Source organism: Lissotriton helveticus, chromosome 7 (assembly GCF_964261635.1).
Source record: "Lissotriton helveticus chromosome 7, aLisHel1.1, whole genome shotgun sequence".
Lineage (NCBI taxonomy): Eukaryota > Metazoa > Chordata > Amphibia > Caudata > Salamandridae > Lissotriton > Lissotriton helveticus.
In genome coordinates this window covers 627614797-627627116 of record NC_136068.1, presented here as the reverse complement: position 1 = coordinate 627627116, position 12320 = coordinate 627614797, and the positions used below count along the sequence as shown (strand labels likewise).

The following is a 12320-nucleotide window of genomic DNA, read 5'->3' as shown; positions in this document are numbered from 1 at the left end:
TAGCACTATCTCGCTCATTTATAAAAAACTGATTAATACTAGGATTGACTTATTGGAAGGCCTCCGAGGGTTGTGGACCAGTGATGGTCTGGAGCTCGATGATGAAGACTGGCAGGCCGCGATCTCTTCCCCGAAAGAGGTGGCTATCCCGGCACGCCTTCGGTTTGTTCAACTCAAAATTCTGCATAGGGTGTATGTGACTGGGCCGCGTCTGGTGCGAATGGGATTCTCGATGGATGGATTGTGCAGGCGCGGATGCGGCATGGTGGCCACGTTTCTCCATATGATTTGGGAATGTCCGGCTGTGCTGAGCTATTGGAATCGCGTGCATGCGGTAATGAGTGAGGTTACGGGTGTACGGCTGATGCCTGAAGCGCGGAGGTGCTTGCTGAACGTCTGGGAGCCGAATGATTACAATCTGGCGCAGCTTCGATGGGCGACCTTGGGTAACATGATCGCCAAGCATGACATTGCCCAGCTATGGGGCGCCCAGAGGCCTCCGACAGTCCTAGTGTGGAAACAAAACATGGATTGGTGTATGTTTCGAGAAAAAACGGTTTATGTTTCCCGTGGCACACCTGGCAAATGGGGGAAAATCTGGACTCAGTGGAACACATACCGTGGTGATATATGTGCTCCCCCCATGTCGGAATGTGATATTGACTTGTCTTCCTCCCAACCTGATGTTTCCTCCGCAGGATTATAGATGTTTTGTATACTTCTGGTCTCCTTTCCCCCCCCCCCCCCTCCCCCCGATTTACTGGTTGCAACGATGTCTGATTTATGTTCGTACCCTCCCCACGAGCCGAATGGTGACACAATTCTATTGTAATGCCTTGCCATGTTTTGTTTTTCTGTTTTCTTGTTTTTATTTTCAATAAAAAGTTTCAACAAAAAAATAAATAAATAAATAAATACTAAGTCTGGCTCCCCCCTGCATCCCCTCCTGACCTTTTTTTTCAGCACATTAGCATATTTGATTAATCCCTCATTAAATGACTTTTGGAATACCTCACTAAATACTGGCATTTATCCATCTTTATGGAAAACAGCCCTTATACAACCGATCCTAAAAAAAGAAAATACTGATCCGGCCATTTTAAATTTTTTTAGACCCATTTCCCTTCTACCAGCCCCGGTTCTTGAGAAGGAGGTTCAAAAACAGCTGTCTAGCTTCCTGGAATCCAACAAATTATTGCATGAAACACAGTCTGGATTTTGCGCTGGCTACAGCACCTAAACAGCTCTACTGGAAGTCACCGAATCTATCAGAGAATCCCTTGACAAAGGCTGCTGTACACTGTTGGTGCTGCTTGACTTGTCAGCAGCATTTGACACGGTGTCGCACAAGAGTCTGCTTGACAGGCTCAGGCATTTAGGGATTTCTGGGACCGTGCTGGCCTGCTTCCAATCCTTCCTTGAAGGATGAGTCCAGAAAATATAATTACAGCCATTTGTCTCATCATCTCGCCCCCTAATATGTGGAGTCCCTCAGGGATCGGCCCTTAGCCCTACTCTTTTTAATTTTTATCTCGCGCCACTGGCCCCACTCATTGAACAGTACGATGTTAGTGTAATCTCATATGCTGATGACACTCAGCTGATTTTTTCTTTCAAGGATCATTCGGAAGCAGCCCTCACCAAATTTCGGGACTGTCTGGCTGATATATCCACCTGGATGACTAGAAACTGTCTGCGGCTTAATGCCGAAAAAACTGAAGTTCTTTTCTTTATCAACCATCACCTCCAGATCTAATCTTTGGTGGCCCTCGGCACTCAATCCAGCTCCCTGTCCTGTCCATCAGCAAGAAATCTGGGTTTTAAAATCAACGAGACTCTGTCATGTAAAGCCCAGATAGCTCAGGTTTCATCCACATGTTTTTGGAAACTAAAAACCTTGCTTAAATTCCTAAATCTGCTTCCGGTCGAATGTAGAAAAACAATTGTTCACGCACTAGTGACATCCCAATTAGACTACGCTAATAGTCTATATCTAGGCCTGCCAGCCTACATGTACAGAAAGATGCAGACAATACAGAATGCTGCCGCAAGGCTTATTAAAAACATTCCCTTAAGACATCACATCTCGCCACACTTGCATACCCTTCACTGGCTCCCAGTAAGAAAACGCACCGAATTTAAAGCACTCATTCTCACGTATAGAGCAATAAACGGCACTGGTCTGTGCTATCTAAGAAAACGCATCCAAAAACTAAGACACACAAGAAACCTAAGGTCAAACTACCAAGAACTTCTTGTTATCCCCTGTTTTTCCAAAGCCAGACTGGGTGGACGGTCTTTTTCAGTAAAAGCACCCTCCCTGTGGAATTCTTTACCGCGACCAATCAAACTTGCCCTATCTGAACCCAATTTCCACAAATTAGTGAAGACGTGGCTCTTCAGTCAACTGTAGTTCTGACGGGTCACACTATGTTGACCTACATTTTCCCTTTCTCTGCTCAGCATCGGGACACTCCCGTCGGGGGTAGGCATGCGCTCTATAAGATGCATAATAATAATAATAATAAGCAGCCAGGCAAGCTTGAATCCAGTGGCAAAGTGAGCAAGGGACCCACATCTGGGCATACCCTGCCAACGTAGGGTGAACAAAGCAAAAACAAGGAGATGATGGACGGAGCGCTGAAACTTTTCAGAGCCGAGTGGGACAGGTATGCCCAGACGTGGGTCCCGTGCTCTCCATGCCACTGGAGTCAAGCTATCCTGGCTGATGGGGGCTGAAAGCCCGAAACCGGTCATAGGATGCTTGTTTCCAGTCCAGGGAGGACCTGACCTGGCAGTTCGGGCTGGAATGTTCTTATTGGGCGCAGGGTCAAGACTGATTTGTATATAGCTGGGTCCAAACTGGAATGGCATGGTGAGCAAAAAAATGATGGATTTAGGCCCAGATCTCTGTACTGGGGTGAATGTATGACATTGTTCTGCATTCTGTCCATCAATTGTTCTCTTTACATTTGTCAGCTACACATGGACATGCAGGATATCCTCCAAACATTTTCATCCTTCTATAGCTCCCTTCACACATCTAAGAGAATAAACCCCATTGATGCTGAGTCTTACCTTAAATATGTATCATTGGACTGACTATGCGATGCAAAAAGTAGCTTCCTAGCTCCGGATCATACTGTCAATGAGATAAGGAATGCGATAAAAGCAATTACAGGCTGGTAAGCCACCGAGAGCCCATCACTCCCTGGCAAAGTTTTAGAAGGCCCATGCGGATCTCTTGGCACCAGTGCTGCTTTCTGTCTATCAAGAGGCTAAGCAGCTCCCTCCTATTATAAGAGAAGCCCTGATTATCACACTGCTTAAAACTGGCAAACCTCCCGACTGATGCAAGTCTTGTAGGTCTATATCACCTATTAACTGCAATATTAAAATCTTAGTCAAAGCGCTTGCTCATTTCTTATCCCTCCTCATGAAATTTTTGGTTCACCCAGATCAATCGGGATTTATTCCTGGTCACTCGACCTATAATCTGCAAAACCTGTTTGCGGGACTGCAGGACATAGACCCTTATGTGGCTGTGGTGGCAGTCTCTTTAGGTGCTATCAAAGCCTGTGACTCCATTGAGTGGGACTTCCTATTGAACGACCTGTGGCGGATGGGCCTACCTTGATCTTTCTTGTACTGGATTGTGCTACTGTACTCCATTCCTGTCCCTAGAGTTTGCATAAATTAGGCAATCTCCACTCCCTTCAAAATCACGTGAGGCATGCTCCATGCTTGCCCGTTATCGCCCTTTCTTTTTGCTTTGGCGGTTGAGCGTCTTGCCGCCAAGCTGAAAATGCAATAGAGAATACGCGCTTCCCTAGTCAGCATCTTTTGATCTCTTTATATGCTGACAACATTACCCTTTTTCTGCGTAATCCCCATTTGTACAGTTTGGTGGGTTCACAGGGGTTCAGATAGACCGGCAGAAACCACAGATTTTCCCTTTGACAATGGCTACTAAACGCTTTACACCGGGCTTTCTATTGCAGTGGTGTCAGACGGACCTCAAATATTTGGAGGGGGTGATAATGGGGATAGAGAGGAAGTGATTTGCTCCAAATATGGCACAGCGCTTTCTTCCCTCACTGATTGCATAACTCACTGGATATCTCTCCAACGGTCGCTGGCGGGCTGTATTGCCCTAATGAAAATGGTGATACTGCCCAAATTCCTATACCTTTTTTAACATATCTTTGCCATTGACTCGCTCCTTCTTCCACACGCTGAGAACTCAAATGATTCGTTTGACATGGACCTGAAACGTATGATCCGTCAGGAAGGAGGGGAGCCGATCCAGGCCAGAGTAGTGCCCTGAAGACCCATGAGTGTCAGCCTTTTGATAAGGGTGTCATGAGACAGTATCAAAAGTAGCGCAGAGATCCAGTAGGATCAGTGTGGCAGTGCTACCCATGTCCAGGAGCCATCTGAGGTGTTTTGTAACTCCAACAAGAGCTGAGTCAGTGCTGTGCCCTGCTCTAAATCCCAACTGGGAGGGATGAAGGGTATTCTGGGCTTCCATAAAAGAAGTAAGATGGGTGTTAATGTACTTCTTCAATATCTTGGAGAGAGTGCGCAATAGGGAGATAGCCCTAAATATATAACAGTTACACGGGTCTAGATGTTTTTTTTAGCACTCTACCCAGTGGTTGCTGATATAGAAGTTTATCTGGTAAAGTTAGGCCCAAAGCCCAAGTGGTGCAGAAGAGCTCAAAGGTAACCCCACTCCACGCCATCGAAAGCCATTCTGTCATTTAAGAACAGAAGGGCCGCTGGGTCCATGAAACTGGCTGACGTGACATATAGGATCCCAAACAGTCTTTGCAAGTTTAGACTAGTTCCTCTATGAGACATATCCTGTACTATCAACTATCTCCGGGACCCACCTACCACTCACCCTCCTTTTATCAAGTCACACCAGTAGTTTACTAGCCTTGTCTCCCACCTCACATAATCTTTGTTGGGTAGCTAACGCCTGCACCCTCTTACTATCCTCGAGTAACTCTCGCTGGCGTAATCCTAACTGGTGTCTCAACTCGTACGCCACCTCCCCCTCGGCCACACAAGCCTCCAAGCTCGCTATATTACTTTCCAGGGTGAGGCACTGCATCTTCTTCTCCATTTTCAATGCCCCCTCCTGGACATGGCCCCTGATTACCGTTTTGAATGCCTTCCAAAGTTTCACCTTTGGGCCCATGACCCATGCGCTTTCTCCAAAGAATAGCTCCATAGGCTCCCTCATACTGGTTTAGAATTTTTTGCTTTGAGATACCACGGGTCAATACTCTGTGGCAAGGTGTGGTCCCGTGTTGGACCTTCGAGTATGGCCTCTACTTTGGAATGATTAGACACCCCTGCACTACATGTGTGGCCCTCTTAAAATCCCCCAAGCTGTGGGCCTGCGTAACTAAATAATCTAACCAGGTGAGGCCCGATATGTGGGTATATTGTCGAAGGGTAGGGTGTTGATGACGCCATATATCACCCAGACCCATGGCCAAGAGGAATTCCTCTAGTGGGTCCACCTTCCTCCCAGATGCCACACACCCCAAAACGTCCGGCTCAATTGAGACAACATCATTCATGTCCCCACCCAGTATCAATCGACCCTCCAAAAACTCAAGGAGCAACAGCCCTAGAATATCCAGTGTGGGTGCCTGTAGCCTAGGAGGTACATACACTGAGCCGAAATTAAGAATCCATCCCTCCCACTGACCACTTACCCCACAAACCTACCCAGCGGGTCAGTCCATGTTTTTACTGGAATAAAAGGGAGCGTCCTTTTACACAGCACCCCTACTTCCCTTGAACTAGTAGTATAACCCCAGTGCGCCATCAGGGTATAACCAAATCTATCCAGCGCATTACACTGATTGCCCCGGAGATGTGTTTTCTGTAAAAGAATGATATTCGGGCCATGCCTCTTAATGAATTGCATGACCAATGTTCGCTTTATCCTGCCATTAAGGCCATTGACATTCCAGGACCACACTTTTATTGACTGCACTTGTGGTTCAGGCATAACAATGACAAAAGTCTCTTCCCCCTTTCTGATTCTTCTGAATTAGATAGTTTACACTTTCATTGCAGAGCGCCCTGTACACTGAGTGATGACTCCCCTCCCTTCCCTCCATCTGAGCATGTAACTTCCTACTTGTGACACTATCATAATGATTCAACTGTCCCCAACTTTGACCCACCTCCCCTCACCCTGCCTGATAGGTTGTGCATTCCCCAACTTCCCCTCCTGCAGAGTGCCTGTCGACCAAGCAAAAACTTATAATAACTACAATAGGGGCTGTCTCGGCTCCGCCACGATAACCAGTAGAGAGTGTCACTTGTTTCAAACCCCTACTAAAACAATCATAATCTGTTATCCGCATTTACCAAAGATTGGTTATGTCTGAGGCGGTATATCAGGATCTCCACTTACAGTTCCGGTGCATTTTATCTTTTAGGTCATTGCCACCCGGGCCACTGCACAGGCGCAGTGCCAGTCCCGGGCCCCAAACTCTCTTACCTTCCGAACAGCCCAGTTAGTCAGTTCATTCCACCCTCGCCATCACCCTGCTGTGTCTCCAAGGATTCCTCCGCCACTTGCTTCTCAGGTGGATCTTCTGTCACCGTGTTTCGATCAGGTCCTCCGCGCACACTCCTGAGGGATCAGGCTCTGCGACTGGGCCTGCCCTTTCATCTCCCTATGGGCCCTGCAGCCTACTCCCAGACACTTGATGTCACTTCAGGCATGAGATGTAGTGGAAAATTTTGAAACAAAAAGCATCCTAAATAATTATTCCTCCTCTGTGTTTTTCACAACCATGTTTCCCTTTTAATGGCAAGCTCGCCTTGGACAGAATTGATTGAGGATAACCTCTGTTCAGAAATCCGCGTTTATTAAAAGCTAAAGTGGTTGTTTGTGGTGAGTAGATTGTATGTTGGGTATTCTGGAGTTAAGAATGTATATATTACTCTCCAAATATTCCTTCGATCCATCTCAAATCATAAAATATCATTGATGAATTGTAGGTAAACCAACAAATGTTCCTGCCAAGCATCATCTTGAAAAATGTATTGTTTTTCGAATTTAGCCATGAAAATATTAGCAATACGAAGTGGTCCAGAAAAAGCATAACAATTCCAATTACAGAATATTGTTGACACCAATTTCTTCCTTATTTTGCCCATGCGCGTTGACTTAATTACACTCGCCTGCATGGACAACGTGGTTAGTTTGAAATCACTAAATTCCCCATGTACTCGTGGTTAAATGCAGACGCCGAATTTTGGAGCATGTTTAGGCAAAATTATCATGGACACCTTTACATGCATGTCCAACTCAGGCATTTTTTTTATAATCATGTATATTGGCTCACGTGGTGCGATCTACTGGGTTTCATCATGTACAATGCAGTCAATTTGAAGACACTTGGCTCGCTATGTAACGTGGCTGTGTGCAGATACGGAGCGATGGAGCATGTTTAGTCAGAATTATCATGCAATTCTTCATAATCATGTATGTTTGCTCACGTGGTGTGGTGTACTGGCCTCACTATCCTGCATACCTAAAAAGATTGATTATTTTGATTCTAGTTAACCCTGATTAAGGGTTCTCCATATTCTAAATGCATTGGGTCCTTTGCGATACTGGATCCCATTGAAGAAATGAGGCACATTTTTGAAGACTTATGATAAAGGAACACTGAATATTGTCATACGAATCTGAATGGATTCATCATGCACGCATTACGAATGTTAAATTGTGTAGAACTTGGTCTTCCAACCTGTGTATTCAGTGTCAACTGGATTGAACCCATGGGCCTTCTTGAGTCGGTTTGTTTTGAGACTGCCTAGAAGACTTGCTGCCAGCAATTTCACACTATCATTGGTGCTCTTCTGGAGACCACACCAAGACAGCTATATTCTTTGTATTACATTGAGTGCATTTGATTGCATGCATCCTCCAGTTGTCCATTCTGATAGTGTCCATGTTCCACATCTGTTGGATGAAGATGATCCTATAATTGAGGACTCCACCCAACTTGGTAATCAGATGAAATTAGCAGGGTTTTACAAGTACTGCTTGGCAAATAGATTAATAATAAGCATGGAGAAAACGAAAGTTTAGTATTTGGATTTAAATCAAATCCATTTTTGTGGTACATGGGAGGATCAAAAGTTAATGGAGTGGATTCAAATAAATAACTGAGGTTGAACTTTCAACAAAATCTGAAATGTAAATTGCAGGAAAAACTGTAAGATATGCTCTGTCTCCCATTGCACAACTAAGAAAGCGTAATCAATACTTTAGTAGCTTTTCTCTGGTATCACTTGTCCGGGCTTATAAAGCAATTATCCTAGCCCCCGTTTTACATGGTGCCAAAACGCATTTTTGTGGAGAAATATCCTTAGGATCAAATAGAGGAACATTCTCTCAAAGAGGAGTTGGCCTGACGGCTAGGGCGCTCGACCTCGGACCTGGGGATCTGGGTTCGAGTCTCGGTAACGACGCCAAAACCTGTGATTCTGGGCAAATCACTTAATCTCCCCGTGCCTATGAATGTGTGTCCGTCCTCATGTAACGTAACTGGTGCTATGTAAAGCGCTCTGATACCTGATTCGGTTCGGGTCTAGGTCGCGCTATATAAAACTCTACAAAAAAAAACTATCAATACTTCCCATTTCTTCAATGATGCAATCAATACAACTGAAATTGTAACTAAGGAAGAGTAAAGAAATCTTAAACGTTTGGACAGGGTTATGTAGTTTCGGAGGCAGCGAAGATGCAACAACAAAACACATGGTATTATTGTTTCTGCAGTTGGTAGAAAATGCACATTTTGTGTTTGGTAGCTTGCATTCGTGGAATTTGAGACTTTTCTAAAACCTGTTTTAATCAACTATGATATTCGATTGCACGTGTGTGCCAAAACCCTTTTAATAGATAGGAGTTTTAGGTGTGCTCTGAGTTCATTTGTAAAGGCTATACCAAAGTGAAACTATTATATTCATATATATTGTTTGCATGCTTTTATGATGTATTTCACCGCATTATATATTTATGCTATGCTTAACAGGTCTAAATAAACTTTTTTCTGAATCCGAATCCTGAGAGGTAGACACAACAAGACTCCCAGGAAAGAAACACATGTCCCTCCTGCTCAGAGTTTAGGATGTAAAGTTAGTCCTGTTTTTCAGTGAAAAGGGGGGTGAGATGAGGACAAGTAAAACCATGGTAGCGGTCTTTCACGGGTTCGTGCTACTGGACTCAGTTGTCTTAAGAAATCATTTGAAGCTTTGGCTCCAAGTGCTTTTGGAGAGAAAATATGACTTCTAATTGTGGAACAGAATTAAAGTTCATTTTGCCATAGATACTGGCCAAGAGGCGCACTCATTCCCAACAAGTGAGACCCATAATGAAGCAGTGAGCCTCTGGCCTTAAGAGAGTGAGGGTCACATCTACTGTGTCAGATTCACACACACTGACTGAAAATGTACGTCAAGGTTACAGACAGGCACTCAATGAGCTAAACTGTGCCCCAAGTTATGAGACTGGTGAAAGTCAGGCTATGGTCTGACGTTAGGGACATGGAGTGGCTGATGCTACCACATAACCTATAGAATTCTAGGTACATTTATTTTTCTCAGCTGATTTTTATGTCAAGATTTTAATTTTCCTTCAGAAAAGAGTGGCATCCAAAAACATGAGTTTATTTACATTGTCTTCATGTAGGCAGTGTTAGGGAAGCTGATTTAGACCTGCATTTGGTAGGAAACTCAGCAAGCAAAGTGAATTTAGAGTTTTGCAAAGAGGTAGCCCAGCATTGTATTTGACTTGCGTATGCGTGACTTTCTTTTATGCCAACTGCTGAATCATTCCACAAAAGATTTCCTAAAATCTCACCAGCAAACAGAAAGCATTGCGGGGAATTAAAACAGTAGCACTTATTGCATACATGCGGCAGTGGTCACATCTACCCACAAGGGAAGCTGAAAACACAAGCTGAGTATAATAATATAACTTAGTACCAACCGCAAATTAAATGTATCTTGGTCTTAAATATCTTCTCATTGCCACTCATCTCAATTATGATATTGTTTCAGATTCTGAATGATCAAAGTACCATTAGCTTTGCCTTGATTCAAATCGGTAACTGGCAGGTAAGACAGAGCAGTTGAGGCAAAAACTACTAAGACTTTATCAAATTTAGTGAGGGTTCATGGGCCATACTATAAGGAACGCCATTAGCCTATTTAACCCCAATAAAACATTCTTATACTCAGCTGACAGGCCAGTTTCTGGAACTAGAAAATCCATCCTCCAACTCTAAAGGATATCCCTGGGCGCCCAGCACAAGCTAATAAAAAATGAATGCTTCCATGTATCACCTTTAACGTTGTGCACCAACAACTGGAGTACCTTTGATAACTTTCAAAATCTTTAGTGGAAACATTTAAGCTGCCTTGGCTTTTTAGGGCTTCAAAGACAAAACAAATTACAATGCCTTTACTCATTCATGTACTGAGCAGCCACTTCCCTACAAAATGTGTTGACAGTTAACCTGAGACAGAGACATTCAGAGGATCTCATCGAATTTCTGAAAAAGTGAAAAAAATCACATATTTAACTTTACTGGGAATATTTTGCATGAATTCACTTATTCCATCCCGTTACTCTTACTGTCTCACCCTCCCTCACCTATAAACCTCCTGCTGCTCACCCATCCATACCTTCTTGAGTTTTTCTTACTGTGCCTTTCTCAAAATCCACCTCCCTCTAGTTCGTATATCACCACGTCTGTAAATGTTCCCATCAATCCCTGTCCCTACATGTTTTTCTTTTCTACCTCACCCTCCCTCCTGCTTTCTCTACTCTATTGGTTTCCCAGTGCTTCTTTTCTCCCTTACTTCTACTTGTCTCTTACCTATTTGTTTGCCAAAAATGTTATTCCTCTAAACAAAGTATGTTCTGAATGATCTTCACTAGTGTTATTGACAAGCGTGTTGACAGCTTTCTGGTAGAGAAGCAAGAAAACAAATAAAATGTCATTGTTACTTGGGCCGTGGCACAAGTGTACGTGGGAGAAGTTCTAAAATAGTATGTTTTTATAAATTTGACCAGAACCAAGGGGCATATTATCAAGAACCTCGTTAAAATGATCGCTGTTTTAGCGGTAGGAAACTGCCGCTAAAACGGCGATAATGGGCTTGCTAATATGCGTTATAGAATTCCAATAGAAGCCCAGGTTAGAGGTTCTTGCTAATATGCCCCTAAGTTCTTCAATGCTCTGGTACGTATGCACGATTGTACAGGAAGGACAGATGGTGATTAAGAAGGGAGAACTATTTGGGAATATGCTATGCATACTGCAACACTGTGCTTTTCTTGGGCAACATAAATGTTTGTGGGAGAACACTGACCTCACTGTACTTGTTCTCCCTTTCCAGATCAAGGAGTACCTAATGGACCTGACGCAGATCTGGTCTGAGATGTGGAAGGAGTAGATCACAGAACGCACAAACTACTTTACCGGTGGAGAATGGGATCGTCTCTAGACATATTCAAGTTGTGGCAGAGAGCCAAGAAATTACACTTTGGGGGTTAAGGGTGTTAAAGTTACAGCAGGGGTGATGGGCAAGAGAAAGTCTTCAGACCAATAGTTTATTATATGTGGGACATGATGAAAAATAAATATCTATATTCTTTTTTTGCTAGAAATCTGTTTATTAAAGTTTCATCATGAAATGGCACACAGCATGGTTTCAGAGTCAATTCCACAATGCTTATACAGGGCATAATAGGAATGCAACAATGGTGGAAGAGGAGCCGCTGTTGTGGAACACATTATGGGGGTGGCTAACCATCAAGTGTACATGTCGTAGAACAAGTAATAACAAAACTAAGGAAGCAACAAGTACCAGTTCAGTGTGCACCCGTGGAAGGACCAATCAATCAATCAATCAAGACATTTATAGAGCGCACTACTCACCCGTAGGGTCTCAAGGCGCTGGGAGGGGGGGGGGGTGCCGTTACTGCTCGAACAGCCAGGTCTTGAGCTTCTTCCTGAAGGAGAGGTGGTCTTGGGTCATGCGCAGGTCGGACGGGAGTGAGTTCCAGGTCTTGGCAGCCAGGTAGGAGAAGGATCTTCCTCCTGTTGTCGCTCTTCGGATGCGGGGGACGGCGGCGAGGGCGTGGCTGGTTGATCTGAGGAGGCGCGTGGGAGTGTAGAAGTTGATCCGGTTGTTGAGGTAGCTCGGGCCTTGGTCGTGTAGGGCTTTGTGCGCGTGGGTGAGGAGGCGGAAGGTGATTCTCT

General features: G+C 44.3%; 1 protein-coding gene across 1 annotated transcript in view; it reads left to right on the top strand.

Moving 5' to 3' along the window:
• The window catches only part of CCDC42 (coiled-coil domain containing 42), a 257302-nt gene extending 245545 nt beyond the window's left edge, over positions 1 to 11757 (top strand). The window contains exon 8 of the mRNA XM_078650622.1: positions 11455 to 11757. Coding sequence (XP_078506748.1) covers positions 11455 to 11511 — 57 coding nt within the window. The 3' untranslated portion in view covers positions 11512 to 11757. The remainder of the gene's footprint in view (positions 1 to 11454) is intronic.
• Positions 11758 to 12320: the final 563 nt, after the last annotated feature.